Source organism: Bactrocera oleae, chromosome 2, assembly GCF_042242935.1.
Source record: "Bactrocera oleae isolate idBacOlea1 chromosome 2, idBacOlea1, whole genome shotgun sequence".
NCBI classification, from domain to species: domain Eukaryota; kingdom Metazoa; phylum Arthropoda; class Insecta; order Diptera; family Tephritidae; genus Bactrocera; species Bactrocera oleae.
Genome location: NC_091536.1, coordinates 63227110 through 63246836, shown reverse-complemented (window position 1 = coordinate 63246836; position 19727 = coordinate 63227110). Strand labels below are relative to the sequence as shown.

At 34.4% G+C, this 19727-nt stretch overlaps 1 protein-coding gene across 5 annotated transcripts; it reads left to right on the top strand.

Moving 5' to 3' along the window:
• Positions 1 to 662: 662 nt before the first annotated feature.
• Positions 663 to 19486, top strand: LOC106623009 (uncharacterized). 5 transcript variants are annotated; one of them, XM_036368787.2, is made up of 10 exons: positions 663 to 923; positions 3929 to 4209; positions 9314 to 9712; positions 9844 to 10033; positions 14094 to 14376; positions 16075 to 16255; positions 16338 to 16551; positions 16682 to 16888; positions 18344 to 19122; positions 19193 to 19486. In XM_036368787.2, exons 2-10 carry the CDS (start codon positions 4002 to 4004, stop codon positions 19417 to 19419), a joined length of 2688 nt encoding a protein of 895 aa, XP_036224680.2. In that variant the 5' UTR covers positions 663 to 923; positions 3929 to 4001; the 3' UTR covers positions 19420 to 19486. The 5 variants fall into 5 exon arrangements, with proteins under 5 accessions (XP_036224680.2, XP_069961577.1, XP_036224677.2 ...); XM_070105476.1 differs by having other exon boundaries at positions 663 to 930; XM_036368784.2 differs by having other exon boundaries at positions 663 to 950.
• The last annotated feature ends 241 nt before the right edge of the window (positions 19487 to 19727 follow it).

Here is a 19727-nt window from a genome sequence, read left to right as displayed (position 1 = left end):
GCTAACTCGCATGCAATTCTCAAGTAATTAATTAAAAAGCGCATATAAATGCTAATAGCTCATATAATGCCCTTTAGAATCGTTAGCTAATACTCCCCTCTACGCTGCCAGCCGCAATACTCAACTACGCCAGCATTAAGTGATTGGACATGAGCGTGAAATTCGCAAGGCAAAATGAAAAGTACACAAATACAAATAATACATGTGTGTATGTGTATATATTTATTTGAAAATATGTTAAAAATGTATTTACCTCCATCTACCTGCTCTCATAAACCTTAGACTCTAATCATTGTATGAGCGAGATAATTGACACAACTGGATGCTGAGCTCAGCTAGTTAGCAGGGCTCGAGTATCCAATACCAATTAGAATGTGCATACCTAGGTTCCATTTCCTCACTGGAGAGGAGTACTTATACGCCAGAGAGCGCGAGCAGGGAGGCCGCATGATCAAGCCGGTGCCCGCCGGATGCCACTCAAAGGCATGCTCACCCACACCCCCTCACAGGTAAATAAACAAATAAATTTTAATACACATATATATGGATTATATGGAAATATTGTTAGCGCCGTTAAAAGTGAGCGCGATTTGCGGCCAACGAAAGTGAGTGTGCGCTGAGCGTTTGGCTCCAAGCTTGTGCGAGTGTCCGTTTGTTGGTTGAGCTGAGTGTTTGGCGCAAGTATTTGATTTGAATTAAATTGTCAACTTGAAAAATTGTGTTTTTGTATTTACAATTTTATTTGCGAGCCAAAAGCGCAACGTTTAACAAGCTCAACTGGCGCAGCGCGCGTTCGTCGCGATAAAGTTTATTTAATTGAAAATTGTTAAAGTTTAGCTGCAAAGTTTTTATAAAATCCAAATGCGATAGCTAAAAGCGAAATGATAACTAATTGCGATTGCATAATTATCAATATTTAATCGGTGCGAAGTGAGCTAATTAAGAAAAGTGTGCGTGCAACGGCCAAGAATTGTGTTAAAGAGTATATTTTTTTAAAAAAGTTTTAAAACTACTGAGGTGTAAAAAATATAAATAAACGCAAAAAAATATTTGTTTTCAGTGTAAACCCATTAAATTATGAGTTCATTTAAAATCGAAAAATAACGGAAAAAAATTATATCAATAATTAAAAATTTAAAAAATGTATTTTAAATAAAAACAAACTTGAAAATACAGAGATACCAAAATGTGTAAATAATAGTGACCAAATTCTTTTGAAATCTTTCAAAATTATTATTTTATATAACCAAAAAATTGTTTTATGCATATGAATGAAAAAAATATGTTTTAAAAATCGTAATTGAATAACTCTAATCATAAGATAACTGACTGTCCGAATTCTGAAAAATAATAAAAATTAAATAAATTAGCGAATATTATGAGTCTTAAAATACAAAAAGTATAGTTGTAATATATGTATACGATTTTATGTCCTAAAAAGTCATACCAAATTAAAAATTAAAAAATTAGAACAGAAACATTTAAAAGTTAGTTTTGTTTTGGTAGATGCTTAAGGTTTTGGAAGTCAAAAAACAAAACAAATTTTAAGTTTTAAATTATTCCAAAAAATTCTTTTTCTGCAATAAATGAAAATTTTTTAGGCGCAATATTTATTATCACTTTTTTTATTGAAGCAATAATGTTTACTGAATAATATTGACAAATTTAAAAATTAAAAATACATGAATAATTACTACTAAATTTTTTTACTTTTGCAACATGGTCATTCAAAGTATAATAGTTTTCTTCACCCAACGGTTGTTTGTATCACCTAAAACTAACCGAGATAGATATAGAGTTATATACTTGTATATAGTACATGTGTATATAAATGATCGGAATGATAAGACGAGTTGAATTCTGTGTGACTGTCAGTCCGTCCGTCTGTTAAATCACCTTTGCAAGCGATAATTTGAATAAATATTAAGATATCTTTATGAAAAGTGTTAACGTTCCGTAAACGTATTTTAGATGGGTTGAATCGGACCACTGCCACGCCCACAAAATGCCCGTAATTGAAAACCCAAAAAACGCAATAAGTAAGGTATAATTTTTATAAACTTTAGTTTAAGATAACTTGAATTTTTTAATGATTTTTTGAGAATATTTTATTTGAAAAAAATAAAATTCAATTAATTTCATTTTGTTTTTTCTTTTCTTTTTTTGAAATTTGTTGTTTCTTAGCACTGAAGTGAGCGTCTCAGAATTAGCCCCGGTGATTTGGTCGCTTGAGAACATCTAAAATAGAAAAATCAAAAATATTATTATATACTGTGAGCTTGTCATTCTGGTTGGAACAAGGATTAAACAATTTCGTTCAAATAATAAAATGGTTAAAAAGTGACATTTTTTAAGTAGAAATCGGACTGTAAAATGAAATGTTAGCGATAAAAAAAATTTCCCAAATGATGAGAAAATTTTCAAAAACAGTTTAAAAACGTTATGTAATAACAGCGCCTTCTACTACGAGACGCTCGCTTATAGGCGCTATAACTTTTAAGTTATTGATTTATCACACTTTTAGTAGTTTTAAACAAAACCGGTATAGGGGGAGTGGGCGGGGCTATTATCCCATTACCCCTACTTTCAGACTATTGTAAGAAGGGCTGACAATGTTTGTAGAATGTAAAATTGTTATAGCTTAATTGGTTTGGACATATATACATTAAACTAATTGGGGGTGGCACCACGCTCTTATTTTCCAGATTTTCAAACCACAAGTCCACCAACCACAAGATTTTCAAACAACCTCCTTAATTAGATTCGTTGTGCCAAATTTGAGTTATGCATCTTAATTTACGGCTTAGTTATAGCACTATATACGTTTTCGATTAATGGCGTATTTTGGGTGTGGATATCGCCCATCTACGAACTCGAAACGCTTACCAAGTTTCATTAAGATATATAAAGTTTTACTCAAGTTACAGTTTGCACAAACAACTCGTCTCTTCATCCTGATCATTTATATATAACCCTATATCTATCTGGATTAGTTTTAGGTGATACAAACAACCGTTAGGTGAATAAAACTATTATACTCTGCAACAACTTGTTGCAAGTGTATAATGAATAAACTATAGAAATTAATAATAAAATAAATGTCTGCATATGTTATTTTATATGCAGGATTCGCACACCCATAATGTTTTTTGAATGTAATACTTTTGTCTTTATCTTAAATCAATCAGAATTTTAAATATCAGTTAAAATAACAATGCAATCTCGATTACATTATAATTGCATAACGGCATATTTATTCAATTCTCAAGAGTATAATCATACGATTTTAGTTAAAAGCTAATTGCTTGTGGAATTTATTTAAAGTGCTTGTGAAATCACGGTAAATTCGAGCCGACGCAAACACCCACAAAATTTTATATGGCAAACAGATATACATTAATATATAAATGGCATAGATATATGTATATAATTGTTGCAAATAGAATATTTGTTATCATATAAACAACAACAAAAAAGGCCTAAATGTACCAACAAATATCGAGTGCATGTAACAACGACACACATGAAAACAACAGCACATATATACATTTGTATTAATATAAATGTACAGAGTAAACATTTATCTACAATATTACATATTTACACACGTGACTGCCATTTTACGAATCCAAAGTGCTAATTGTGCCAAATTTACAAATATAATACAAATCTACATATATACATATTTACATGAAAATATATAAATATAAATATTTAACCCATTAACGGTTGATTGTGCACCATTTAGCAAATACAATTCTTACCGTAAATTCTATTGTAATTCTAAATTTATTGCAAACGAGTGTGTATGTGCGTTAGTTTTGTCAAATTGTGAATTCTCACACACACTAGCTAACATTTATTTGAGTTTATGTGGGTGTATGCATGAGCTCTGTGTTTGCAAATCATTATTGGTATCATCATTTAGTTTTGAATGTCGACTGCGTTTGTGCAACTTTTAATCAATAAGTGTTCAGTGTTGAAATTGAAGGCAGAAATTCATGCACGAGCACACAAATACATACAATCACATAGTGCAATATAGTATATGTGCAGCTCAAACGACCGTAATCACCAAAATGCCAAAGTCATCGATGCCACTAGCAGCACAGCAGCGTCTGTCCACATTGATACAGCGACAGCCTTTCAAAGGCTTACTCGCCACAGTGTTGCTGCTTTGCTACCTGCAATTGTTGCACATCAACTGCCGTAAGTTATATTTGATTTTATTCGAAATTTTCGGTAATTATGCATTTGGTTGACCATTTATTTAAAAGTGTTAGTTATTAGTCAAATACAAATTGGAATTTGCAATCGAGCAGAAAATTATACACAATGGCAACTAAATTAAATAATGACATGATCTAAATATATAATCGAGAAAAGCAAGGACTGTGTTCGTGAGAGATGAAACATATATATATTGATATGTATGCGAAGATTGTAGTATTAAAATTTGCCTTCGGGGTTCAGTGATCGTTATTCGGCGTATTGTTGGCCGCCGATACTTATTTTTGATAACAGCTTACCCTAGTATGCCAAATACTGCATACATACTTACAGAATTTATTGTTGAAAGCATCTACTTTAAGATCATCAGGACTAACAGAAGTTAGAATATACAAGGTGTGTTCAAAAATATTCATTTATTCGTCTACATTATTGTTGTCGCCTTCAAAATAGTCCCCATTCGATATTATGCACTTATACCAGCGCTTATTTCAATTTTTGAAAATAGAAAAAAGTCACACGGAACCATGTCTGGCGAGTATGGAGTCTTTGGCACAGTATTTTGTATTGTTTTTGGCCAAGAATTCACGAAAAAATTCTTTGATCTATTTCTTTTAACAAACGAAAGTTATCAAGCTCATAAAAATAAGTCCAACTTTAGCGGCTGCTACAGACAAAGCAATGAATAGAGCTGACAATTTTAACGTACTTCAGGGGCATGCATATTAACATCATAAACAAAATTTTGACAATTGGACTCTCCACACCTGCGAATTTTTATATTTTAAAATTCCCAACGGTTTCTATACACACCTGTTACCATATGATCAAATTTGACTCGGACTACACTTAACTGCCCACGCAAACCAAATTAATAAACAAAAATTACCTAGATTGGTACAACTCTTTTTATGTTTGTGTGAAGTTTGATCTCCATACGCCAATTATTGTGTGTTTCACAGCTGTTTGTTTACGACGCGAAAAGTTTGTCTGGCAATTGTTACCATGGAAAAAGTTCAACTACGAGTTTACATGAAACTTTGTGCTTCCAATGGAATCTACTACTTCACTTACTTAACTACGAACACAAGTATTTGAGTGGCACAAAGCATTCATAGAAGGTCGCCAGTCATCAAAAATTTCCCTATTGCCGTCCATCCACCTCTGTTAACAACGATAACATCGAAAAAGTTAATGAAACAATGCTTAAAAATTGTCGCGTTGACTTCAGAGAAACAGCGAGGAATTCAATATCTCTGATGCATCGACTCAACACATTTTAGTATGTATCCTAACGGTTAAGGTTAAACAAATACTGCGTATTGACTATCAAGAAAAATTGGTATTCCTTCTCACCACGTACAATTGCGAAATATTCAAAGAGCATCAAAGTAGAAAACTTTATGTTAAAGAAACCATTAAAATAGTAACAGCAAGTCTAGATACTATTATCAACAAGCAGTTCACCAACAACATTGCAAAGTTTCCATGACCGCAGTCACAACAGTTCAGCTAAAAATTCATTCATTCTCTATTTTACTAACAACACCCCTAGATTCAAATAATCTAGACATTCGTTAAGATTGGTTTTCACAATTATAAAGTATGAAAATTTTGTGCAATTTAAATGAAAATTTCTTTAGACACGATAGTAGAATAGAGAAAATATATGGCGAAAGAAATTTAATCTACTTTGAATTTTTGAACTTTTTTAAAAAGTTAACACGATAAAGAAGCGCATAAGTGCTTACGTCTAAAAATATTTCAAAAAGATTGCCATCTGTTTGAAATTTTATTCAATATAAATACATTGATAACATAAATAAAATATTAGAATATTGACATTAAAATAGACAAGTTTAAAATATATACAATTCGCAGATATTTATGAGCCCGGTTGCCACATGTTTGAAACTTTAATTCATTTTCGAACTACATAAATTTGAAAAAATATTATTTTTAAAGTTTTTTATAGAGAAGTTTCTATCTGTTTGAAATTTTTTGATTTCAAAAACAAAAAAATTACGTTGCCTGGACGAATGGTAAGACCACTTTTGAAATGTTATAGTTTCTTAGGGCACATCCTAGATCAAGTCAATTGAAATGATTATTCGAAATGGGATTTTTATTGTTGATTTTCCATATAATTTTGATCAACGAATATGATCATTCTAGCATTTATTTTAGACTTCTGTCCCTTTGTAGCCAAATGAGACATTGTTACTACGTTTTTCAGGTAAATGTATTAGAGATCATGATCCAAAAGTATTCATTTATTCATTATTCGTTAGTTAAAATTTGACATGGCATTACAACCGCTGGATTATATATCCCCCTATATATCTAATATATTATTCTAGTCGAAACTTTCATTTTTTTTTGGTACCTAAAGGAAATAGCAACTTATTCCATTTAGCGGCCGGAAATAAAAATTTTGAAATACAATTTAATATTTGAGGTAAGAAAGTATTGGTGGAACCGAATTAACTTTCTTTGTTCTTTTATAGTTTATAGAAAAACAACAACACTATGGAAACTGTTTCAATGAGAGTTCTGGGCACAAGACTTGCCATCAATCATTTTATTTATTTTCTGTCTAAAGTTTAAATTTAACTTACATACACACACACAAATAAATATGAACTACACATGCTTAATTAAAGCAAAATGTATTTTTAACTGCTTAGTTAGATCTACAAATAGAATTTGTTGCGAGTTCAAAAAAACTTATCTTCATTTAGATATTCGCTTGCTCTTATCTAATTGTCTACAACTAATTTATTTGCATGCATACTCCACACAATAAAATTGCTTTATTTCTACAACAAAAAGTTTTAAACTTTGTAATGATATTCTATGAGTTAGTATGTAGCTTTTGATATGTACGCTGTGACTTCAAGGCCAGACCAATAAAAAATGTTTTATGATAAAAACTATATTGAGTACCTTAAATGATGATAGATTTAATAGCAAGGTATAGAGAGAAAATGTTCTGCTTTTTTGAGGGTATAAAGCTGACTAATTGAAGTTACTCAAGTAACAACAGAACTGCCGGGCGTATGAGTGTTCTAATTTCCTTCTCCCCTTATTTTCATTGGGTTATATATATAGCTTTATATTAAATGTTTTGATACCATATATGATATAGAATAGAGTTAGAAGCTAAGAGAAAACTTTATTTTTTTTTTTAAATTACTCGTGCGCCCTACCCTCTTTCTCTGATTTTTCAAGTGCGCTACATAAGCCGATCAAAAATAAGGTAACTCAAATTTCCAACCAATATAAGCTTGGTTGGACTGAAATTCCGAAGCAATGAAATAACTCAACCGAACCAAAGTCAGTCATAAATTTTATGAAGGTTAAACTATCAAGTTTGACAGATGTCAAAAAAATTAGTTGCTTTCCTTTTTCTCGTTTAGCAAGCGCATTGCATGTATTTTAAAACTTCGAGAACTGGCGGAGGATCATTTTCTTTCTATTGATCCTCAACATCAGCACCAGAGATAAAATCATCATCCTCCAAAATATCATCAATAATAAACATACATAGGTTTTCAACTGCTTTTCAGAGATGCCAACTGCTGCTTATCACAAATGCTGCGAAACATATATGTGCGGCAATGTCAAATTATTTTTTTAACGAAAGTTTTTTGTGCAATTGACCGGGGGAAATTAAAGGGATTTTTTTTTCCAATATACACATTTTAACCAATTAACCGGGTTCAATTACGCGGGAAAATGTCCATGTAATCACCGATCAGGTTATTTAAATAAGTGGGAAAATCAATTAACCGGGGGACAATTAAGCGGGAGGACTTAAAAGGACTATAGTGGTACAAAAAATTAATTCAATATTTCAAACGATCAACCCATTGATCAAAAACTAGGCAACACCGGGATTAGCAGTGCGATTAAGCTAAAAATCTGCCAGATCTATTTTGGGATCTTACTTATCCTCTCTGCTTATGGTTCAATCCCCACTCATTCTCGGGCGATTCATTTGAAAGTTGGACAGCAGTGAATCAAACAAACTATACCAAATGTTCAAACAAACTCTTCTTCTGAACCATATGCAATTTTGTTACGCTTCTTTCTTTGATGAGGAAATTCTTAATTCAGCTTAGTTTTGATCCTTACATTTTTTGTAAACAACTCATACTTAATTTAATTCCTAAGTTGTAAAAGGAAATACAATTTTTGTTTGTTTAGTTTTGAGAATAATTTGACGATATTTGATAAACGTTGACCGTGTGTTCGCTTCGAATTGGAAACGAAAAAAGGGCCGGCCGCTTAACATGTCGATAGTTTCGTTGATGGTTGGTGGGGTGATCGCCAGGTGTGTTGGGTTATCCTGGATGGTGGTGTCGTTGTGTGAGGTGAATGTTGCGTGTCGGTGATGTGTGATGTAGATTGTGTTGTTTGATGTGGAAGGTGTGTTGGTGTGTATGGTTTTCGGGGCAACGTATGCTCATTTAGCAATTGAAGATGGCGGTTATACTACCTTAGCTAGATGTCCGCATACTTTCTTGTATCAATGAAACTTGATAACTTCGTTGTGGCTTTTATAATACATATAAATTGTTTGACAAGTGAGCAGTGCGCAAAGATATCGAGCTGAGAAAGGGTGAATCGAAGGCAGCTAATAATCAAAGAAACATATTCCTTCGGGCTTAAGAGCACTATTAAATGAACTTCGGTCCGGCAAATGCGACCTAATCTAGTTATCGCAAAGAGTACCTTGGTCATAGCTTAAACCTTTTCGTGAGAAATCATCCATATTATCTTTCCACCAACAAAGTGTTTCCTATATTTTTTAAATATTGAACAGCAGAATCAGTAAAGTGAAGACCTCAACCGTGCTGTTCAGAAAAGGCGTCAACAAATTATCAGAGATTTATGACTGGAGTCAATATGTAGCTAATGTACTCCTAAACATCTCAGCCTGCTAGCTACTCTAACAAGATTATTTATTAGCTTCTGATGTAGTTTTTTCCAATTGACTCAAATTTATACATAGCCATTGATTAACTATTATGGTGACAATGAACTTCGCCTTAACAACACTCTCCCTGTCTCTTTTCAGATGCCCTACTACTCAAGTGTCCACTTTATCAAATGCGCCTACAGAAAATTGTTGGCTTCCGGCCGCCACTGGAATATTTAACCGAACAAAATCTCATTTACTCGCCGGCGTATAATTTTAAGGATCGCAATCGCTACAGACGCGAAAGTTACAGCGTTGTAGGTGCGACAGATGGTCAAAGTCACGAACTGGCGATAGCCTTCGAAACCGCGAGCGCCATTTGTTGGCGCTTATGTAATGAGGACAGCGATTGTATTGCCTATGTCCATCTGCTGGACACAAACGAATGCTATGGCTATTCGTACTTTGAGCGTCAGCCACGCTATCAAGCGATAGCCAATGAACTGCCGTTGGTAGCGGATGCTGAAGCGGTTTTCTATGAGAAATCCTGTTTGAAGGGTGAGTGACGAATGACGTGGAAAAAACGAAGTGAAGCTAATATCATTTATTAACTTGGAAATTGCTAAACCGCTATTTGCATTTGCTTGTTGATGTTTCTGCTTATTTACCACTTCCTTTGACTTTTGTAGTGCCCGAGGTGTGCAAACAACGCAAATGGACGCTGACGAAAATTCCCGGTACGAGTCTGGTGTTTCAGGGAAAGAAGACAATAGCAACGCTGGTCACGCGACGGGAATGCGCCGAAAGGTGTCTTTTTGAAAGTGAATTCAAATGTCTCTCTGCATCGTTTGCGCCATCCTACCGTAATAATCGTGAAAGGTGAGTCATTGTGAGGATGGTATGTGTGTATTTTTTGGTACGGAGTACGGGGGTAGTTTTATAAATTGTTGAAATTACATTACAAAGAAAATCCACTTCTTCGAACAATATTATATTTAATATCATATATTAATTTCACTTGAAACCTCCTCATACAAATTGAATATTTACAATGGAGTTCGGTTATGAGCTGGCAACTCAAACAATTCCAAATTTTATTTTCTTATTCGGAATTTTATTTCCGAAAAATGGAATGTTTATCGAAATTAAAATTGAGTAATATATCCTGGTAATTCCTTTACCTAATAATGTTTAGATGACAACGCAGATTCGAAAACCTTTCTGGAAGGAAATACTCACTTCGATCGTTTTAGTACTCATTCACTCTGAAAGAATCTGTCATATAAAAAATCGACCCCTTAGAGGAAAGCTCTCGGTCCCAGAAAAGGTTAAAAGATTTTTATAAAATTTCACAGCCATTCGGAGACGATTGATAACTTGTTAAATCGTTTAGATATCATATAGATGTTAACCATAAGTGAAATATTACCCCAAATCTCTGTTAAGATTTCGACAGCCACAACTTATTCATACCAAATGCCCGCTACCACAATAGTTGAGTCTATGTAACCGAAAACTACCAGGTATATGTCCAACAAAGAATTGTCATCTCACAATAATTCCTTAAAACTGTTTTAGTTACTTTTTATGTTTTTACAACAACAGGAACATTCACACCAACTGTAATTCTCCAAAGTTCCAAACGCATTCTATAGATGTTATGGGGTTTCTCTGCTGATAAATCTTTTACTGGCGCTACTAAACCCAAACCAAAACCCAAAGTTCATAAATCGAGAATGTAACTCGTCAAAATACGAGTATTTCCCCATTCATATTAATTTCCTCCGAAAACCATGAGCTTTTAAATAAATATCTGATTTATCACACGGTACTCGTATATATGTACAGGGGCGGTGGAAGGTGCGTAAATTCCAGCGAAACCGACACAATACAAAAAGAAATTCTAAATGGGAGTTCTATGGCTTTATCGACTATATATTTGATGATGAAAATGGAAAATCATACACAGCATTGTTGTTGTTGGTCAGGTATGAGCTCATTGCAATCACAATTAGTTAGCTGTTTAGCGGTTATTTAATACTGCTTGAATTTTTATATGCGACGTGAATTCGATGCAGTAACTCATTTAAGCCCGCTATTTGTTCACTCGTATATGTTTTGCTAAGCTTCACTGATTTTATTTTAATAATAATTATTTGCGAATATTTGCTCATCTTCAATTCAAATGTGATTTGCATTTTACTATTTGTAAATTAATAAATTGTTTAATTATACGAATTGTAGGCAAGTTCGAGACTATTTATGTACTTGAGAAATATATATATACATTTATAGGTACCTATTTGATATACATATGTTAATCAGACGAAATCGCGTTTCACGAATCACACAATTGCCAAGGTCACATTTTATTTACCTACCTCCCATCGCCCACACAGATTCACGAAAACGATTTTGTGCGATCAGCAAGTGATGTCTCTGTTTGTTTCAACTAACTAATTTTTATGGAAACAGCAGATTGACGATCGAGGTATAAGTGATCGATACCAAAATTATTTCAGAGCACTGCTGTTCTAACAGAACGCCAAGCTGCAGCGTCTACATCTAGTTTGTACACATACAGGAAAGACAAGGAAAGTGGGTTGCTGATGTTTCTGATTTTAACAGGTTTTGTGACAATTTGTCCTCGATAATGATTAGGGTGAAAATTCAAGTATTGTTAATGATCACATCATAAATACTTCCTATTACGAGGAATTTTTTAACATAGAAGCTTAAAAAGTGTTAAAAAAGTTCTATTAACATATACTGTTAAACCTCCGGATTGCATTCATTGTGCACCGTTTCACAATAGTCGCAGGAAACAAAAAAAACAGCGTTTTGATTTTTGACCGCATCTGACTTGGTTTTATTAATTTCAGTATACGCATACTTTCCAGTTTCTAAATCAGAAATTAATAGCTGCGACCTTTTAGTAGTAGTTAGCTGCTCAAATTTCTTAAGAACCGTAACAATTTAACTTTTTCCGCAGTTTGAGTGGACTAGTTGCCTAGCTTAAGCAAGACTGAGAGGTTTTTTTACTACAGAACTCTTATTATGTAGTACATATTTAAAAGACAACGTAAGTTTACAATCAAGACTCAAGAAGTTACTTGGATAGAGCTTAGAAACATATTATTTCAGGAGAGTCAGTCTGTAGTGTTGTATTATAAATAAGAATTAGAGTTTTCAGAATTCACATAAACAACCAGAAATGACAATTATCTGATAGTCTTACAGTACTATTGTAGTTGTTGTGGAAGAAAAAATGTTCCAATTCATTAATAATTAAATAATATTGAGAAATGCTTTTGATTTTACAGTATTTGGCCAAATAGAATCCAGACCCGTTCAGTTACGTAGACTGTCATGGAACCATACATAAATTATGAAGAATATTAAATCATAATATGGTTGGTAGAAAATTTAAATCGAACGCAAGAATGTCAAATGTGAATGTGAAACTTCGGACAAAGTTGTCTTCATTATGAAAAGCATGGTTCTCAAACAATTATCGGGTCAAGAAAGTAATATTTCTTATGTTATGATGTAAAATTATGATATATGCCATTTATGTTCAAGTATATGATGTTTATATAAAATATACTGAGAAATTCGCAGTTTTGAGCAAAGAATTTATGGTTTTTGATGCCAATTATTGGTCGAAACGATATTTCACTCAATTATAATCGGTAAACTCGGCACAGTGAAATTGGTTTATGTATTGCGATAAAATAATGTAACACAAAGGGTCAAGTTTAGTTCTTTACCACCATAGACTTTAACTTTCATTTAGATCTCCCAGAAGCAGCTTTTATCTCTGAATATCAGACAGAAACTCAGCTGAGGTACATCGTAACCAAAGTCAAAATGTTTATATCTATAAATCAGCGATGAATATTAATTGATATCCAGACTCTCCGCATGATCACACAATATAGAGATGTATCTGGATATTCGAATATAAAGGTAGTACTAGTCTAATTTTGGTGGGAGCGTATAGTCCAGATTACACAATAAATATATGGTTGTTGTAGCAGCAAAAAATATACCCCAAATAATTTGAAGAATCCTGCTGAGTTGTTAGTTTTTGTCGGTTAAATATTCGAATCCGTTCCGGTTGTGCGCACCCGACTGTCGTGGGAATAATAGTGGTATAACCACAAGTGATCTGTGCTGATGATCTGACTATTATGCGATGAGTTGTTAGTTCAAACTTTGGTGCTAGAAAAATCAAATATTATAGAAGGTGTTTGCTAATTGTAGTCATAAACGGCCTTTTCAAAGAGTACCGTCAGCAGTCATTCACACCATAAATCAATTGTGATAGCTTTCAGGCCAAGTTTCAAGACCATAAGAACTGAGTTAATAATTTATTTTTAACCAAACCAACTTGAGAATTTGGTAAAAAACAATCCAATTTTTTAAGTATATGCAGAGTAAACATTCACGAAAGTTTATAGGTTTTGTAGGTTATGTTAGTTAGTAATAGAATTCTGCCGGTTTAGGTTAGGATAGGTTAAAAGGTCTATCCAAAAACTGATCCCACTTTAACAGTTGAGAGCAACGGTCCACTGGAATGCATAACTATTCTTAAGTATTGATCGAAAAAACTTTGAAAAGGCAACAAAGCGCTTTGAGTCTGTCACAAATTTGTTCACAACCATATTACCTTCCTTCATAATATTTTTAATATCTTAAAATCCATATGGCTAGCTAAAAGGGTTAAAAAATATCCCACTCCACAAATGTAATCGTAAATAAGGTTAAGCATTAAAAAATACAAAGAACTATTGTTAAACAACATAATCCAAACATTGGTGCTTACATTCAAACATACACACACGCACATACATTTGTATGCTTTTTATTACACAGATGCCACAAATCATGTTAACCGCAATTACTTTTTTAAATTTCTAATTTTTTATTTAAACAGATTCAGTCAACATGTACCACCTGAGCAACATGCGAGTAACAGTCTAAAACAACAACAACCCCAACAACAATTGCAACAGAATACATTAGGCCGTTGCATACTGAGTGATAAAGATAAAATGATACAACCCGATGCTTTCCGGGCTGCACCCTACGATGAAGAATACATGGAAAATCAATGTTACGAACGACCGATCGAGAACGATAACTGTTCATACGAATTGTATGCGAACAGTAGCTTCATCTATGCGGAAGCAAAGTATTTGGGTTTAACCCAAAAAGAGGTGTGTTATTTTGTTAAGCAGAGTATTGATTTTCGAAAAAACGTTGAGATTCAGTTGTAAAAAGTGGAGAAATTCGTGCATTGATTGATGATGATACAATCGATTGGAAATTGTTTGGGAACTCAGTGTAAATTAATGGGTACATGTGTACATATAGGTATATGTATATACAGAATAGATACAAACATATATCATGTTACAAACGATGTTTCAGTTAGATACACTAAATTGATAAAATATATATGTAAAATACTTTATCTATGCTTGACAATTAATATGACTGGGTACGTTGACTTAAAAAATAAGTACAAATTGAGATACATATTTACTAGTATTATTCTGATATGGCAACACCGAATTTGCATGCCTAAAAATTTAAAACAATAATACAATTCCTGATTACACAATCATCAGCAGTACCAACTTCGGTATTTACAGGATTAGACCTTAAATTCAAGAATTTTTATGCCCTTAGAAGTTATTTCACAGAGAGTGTAATCGTAAGAATTTCCTTTTTTCGGTCAGTTTGTATGGCAGCTAGGTATATGCAAAAATAACTCGATCTAAGTAATTTCTTCGGAGATTGCACCGTTGCCATGTCATATTTGGTAAAGATATCTCGTTATCACTTGATTCCGATCGTTTAGTTTGGCAACTACATACATATATGTTATAGTGATCCGATCTGAACAATTTCTTTGGAGATTGTATCATAACCTTGAACAATAACCCATGTTAACTTTCTTGAAGATATTTCTTCAACTCTAAAAGCTTTCTACACAAGCACCCGATATCGATATGCATCCTTTTGGGTAAAAAAGAACGTGTGCAAAATGCATTACCAAAAATTAACCGTTTGATGCGGATTGTGATATAGTGGTAGTATTCATCAATAGCGAGCAATATAAGACAATGTTGACCGACTTTTTTTCCCCGTAACTCATGTAATACTGAAAGACTCCGTTCATATATTAAAGTTATCGATATATGATATCGTCTGACACATTGTCAAAAAATATGCTGGGGCTATACAAGTATTTCTCTTCCAACTTTTAACATCTCCTACAGCCTCCCTTTGACAATTCAGTGGATAGTTTTGGGATCGACTGAGTTGATTTGCGTTAAGGTGGATCGGACGACACGATAAAATTAACTGAAGAATTTCTTTTTTATCACTTGACTTCGAAATAGTCACTCAAAATGTTATATCTGAAGAGCGAGTTTTCCAAGAAATGTTAACTCTATGGTACATATGTGATTTTTAAAGCATCTAATATTCGGTACTGCCTATTCCGAACCTCTTTTTTACATGTATACCCTGAACAGAGTATAATAAGTTTGCCACGAAGTGTGTAACACCCAGAAGGAAACATCGGACCCTTAATAAAATATATATATAAATAATCAGCGTGACGAACAGATTCATTTTACGCATTACCCGTCTGTCTGTATATACGCGAACTAGTCCCTCAGTTTTTGACATATCGATCTGGAGTATTGCACACGTTCTTTTCTCCTCCATAAGCCATTCATTTGATGAAATCGCCAATATCGGACCAGAGTAGAATATAGCTTCCATACAAACTGAACGACCAAACTTTTTTATTTGATTTTAGCTTCGGTGCAACCGAAGTTAACGTTTTTTCTTGTTTTTAATCAAAATTAAAAAATATGAACTAGTGATCTTTTTCATTTAAGTGCCAGGCATACTGTTCGCATGAGACGGAATTTTACTGCCAGGGTGTGTCATTCTACTTTGAACATGATCTAACCAATTCGGAATGTCTGCTGCACTCTGAGGACATAATCTCCATGGGGCCGCGCAGTTTGAAGTTGCGTGAGAAATCTGTCTACATGCGTCGCGTCAAATGCTTGGATGGTAACTCATAGAATAAAAATTTTAAATACACAAATACATTTTATAACTCACCATCTCATCCGATTCCCTTTCCCCCACACAGTGCAGGTGCTGTGCACACAAGACGAAATGGCCATCAAGTACACGCCAAAAGATTGGTTTCACGGCAAAATGTATGTGAATATGCACTCGAAGCACTGTATGGCGCAGGGCAACGGCACCAAAAGCACCGTGTTACGCCTGCCGATCGGCACCGAGGTCAAAGAGAATCGCTGTGGCATATTGCGTGCCTACGAAGTCACCAAAGCATATCAGAGGTAAGTAAGTGTGTGTCCATATTCGCTTCATTCGCAATCATCGAAGCAAAGTAATAATTTGGTATTTTTGGATTGTTTGTCATTTTTTCTTTCTAAATTACCAATTACTACTACTTACGGTGTATTGCAGAACCTTCATATCCGCTCTGGTTGTAATTCAAAATAATCCGAACGTGCAAACACAAGGCGACCGTCTCATTAAAGTCGGTTGCATAATGAGCAATTCAACGATGCGCGAAGATGGCCTTAAAAAGGATGGCAACGATGAGGATGAGTTGGATGGCGAAGATGTACCGAATGCCATAGCATTGGAGTCGTCATTGGAGTTTGCACAACAGTAAGTGGAAAATGTGTTGAGCAAAGCTTAGTTCTATGTTTTTCTAAAGCATTCTCAAGCAACATCAACATTTATTACAATATTCATAATTTTGTTTACGAATCCTATTTTGTATTTTATTTGGTTTAAAATATGTATACGGTCGAAGAAACTAAACCGTTCCAGAGTGCCGTTCGAGTATAAAAAGAGTCTTGCCAATGAAATTTGAATCAATTCTTCTTATTCTTAATCCTAAAACTCTGATACCAGCGAATTGTACCAAATAAAAATTACAAGACATCCCACCCGGGCTACAAAGTTTGAACCAAATAAAATGATGTCTAATTAAACCAAACTCAAATATTTTAGATTCTTTCGAGGATTCAAAAAGTCTTAATACCCCTATTTTCGATCCTAATAATAACTAAAATTAACTTAATCAGTTCACGATAGTAAACCGAGTTCTGTTTCCATACCACATAGTCGGCGTTGAGTATAACTTTAAAATTTCTTAAATATTTTGTGAGTATGTCGACGAATTTTTTTTAATTACGGATTATCAGTTTGCGGAGGTATTTGTAGACTGTGTTGGTAAACAACCGGATAAAGGCTTTCTCTAAAGAATTTCAGCAAAAATTTCTTTTTAACTAACATATTCTGAGGTTAAGTATTTAGTAGGAGTCATAGGATAGACACCATATAGGAATGAAGTTAAGAGTCCGGACTATAGAATTTCAGACCCTTTATTAAAAGAGTTATCTTGCATAGCATCCGGGTACATGTTCGAGCTTTTCGACCATTGCCCTATACTTCGACAAGAATTAGCAAGTGAAATTACCGTCCAGAAGAGTTAGAGTAGGAAGTAAACATGCAAACAGGCAAGGTTTACATTTTATGAAAGCCAAGTGCCCAAATATACTGACAGCTGTCTCTTATATTAGTGTCCCGGACACCAAAACATAGAAGTAGGCGGACGAATTGGTGAGAACCTGGGTATCTTAACGAATCTGAGGCTTAATTATTTGGATGCGACAAGTCATCTCGGAGTCACACAGGGTGGCTAAGCAACTAAAACCTATAAATAGCTTATCCATAACAGAAGATCTGCTCGAAAGTTTAAGTAAAATCTTTTGAAACTAGTAGATATAATTACAGCACATGGGTCAATGAGAATACATGTCCAACAGATTGAATTCGATCTAAATAGACATATTCGCAGTTGCTTGGAAAATGAAAAAGAGCATGAAGCACTTTCTTTGTGATTGTGACAGTAATTAAAAAAACAACAAGCAATGCAAAAGTTTGAGTTCAAAGAGCCTTCCGAACTGACAGAAATTAGGATCAAATTAATGAGACACTTTAAGCAGATTAATCAGCAGCTCAAAATGGTTCGATCACCAAAAGTGGTCAATAGTTTCCAATCAATCTTACAATCTGTATTTAACTTAACTCTGTTTGATTTTTTTATCATCACAGCACGCTACCAAATGAGGGTTCACTGCTCTTCAATAGCACAGACGTGCCACTGCTGCCGAAGGTAACGCTACAAATTGTTGATCTCTCACATCAACACGAAACGAACGACGTGCAAATTGGGCAAAATCTAGAACTGCAAATCATTGCTGAATACTCACCACACCAGCAACAGTTAGTCAATTATGTACTGCCGCCTCTGCCCGATTTTCGCGCAACTTCGTTAATCGCCAAAACGCAGGATAATCAAAATTTCGTAAAACTGATCGATGAACGCGGTTGTCCCGTCGATGTAACGGTATTTCCGGCGCTAGAGCGTATACGCTCAACCACACAAAATAAGCTGCGCGCACGTTTTCACGCTTTTAAGTTTGCCGGTTCCTCATTGGTGAATTTCGACGTAAAAATACGCTTTTGTATGCAACGTTGTCCAGAGGATAATTGCTATCGCTACAGCAGCACCGATGAGAGCAAAAACTTGAGCAACGCTCCGAACAATCGTGTGAGACGCCGTCGTCAGGTGCAAGAACAGAATGCGCTGCCGCCACTCTCCACGCGCTTCAAAGTACAAAATCCCGTCTACGTCTCGACAGTGATGGATGTCGCTGAAGATCAGATTGAGCAGATGAATTTAACGCGTGATTTAAATGCGAAAAATATGTCTATGCAGGATTTGGGCGTACTACCATTGAACTTTAATTTGCACGTGCGTGGTCCCGATCAAGTCAACAGCAACAGTTTCATTTACGGCGAGCGTGGCATCTTGCTGATTGCAGGCATTGGTGTGTCGGCAATAAAATCAACTTATCGAATTTTGTGATTTAATTTTTCTTTTCATTTCATTTTCTTTAGATCACATGCAATTGGATAACTTTTGCTTGAATCAGAGCCTTCTCATAGCGTTACTGATATTCTGGTTAATCTTTCAAGTCGCCCTAATGTTCAGCTGTTGCTATGTCATACAGAAGTACAAACGTCTGGCGATGATGGATGACGAACACCGCAAGATCAAAGAGAGCTTAGACTACCTTGAAAGTCGGCGCGTGCACTGGGCGGATCAAGGTGGTTACACGCTTTGATTGCGAATATACCTAAATTAAAGCATTTTGTAATTGATTGTAAATAAACCTTGAGTGTAATATTTAATCCCACAGCATATATTTTCTCCTCTGCAATGGCGCTCAAAGTATGTATTCATAATCATCATATCATAAAAATTATAAAATAAAGTTAGCGGAGATACAAATTGAACGGCCAAAATCAGGTCCTGGTATGGAAAACTTTAGTATTTGACAAGATATCTGCACGAAATTCAGTACGGAATATTGTCCAAGGCAACGGCAAAAACTCTGAACAAATTGTTCAGATTGAACTACTATAGCTATAA

Coding starts and splice junctions, on each gene's coding strand:
- LOC106623009 (XM_036368787.2), top strand. CDS start 4,002: ATGCACGAGCACACAAATACATACAATCACATAGTGCAATATAGTATA. Junction 9,713..9,843: donor TGAGAAATCCTGTTTGAAGG/GTGAGTGACGAA, acceptor TGACTTTTGTAG/TGCCCGAGGTGTGCAAACAA. Junction 14,377..16,074: donor TGGGTTTAACCCAAAAAGAG/GTGTGTTATTTT, acceptor TTTTCATTTAAG/TGCCAGGCATACTGTTCGCA.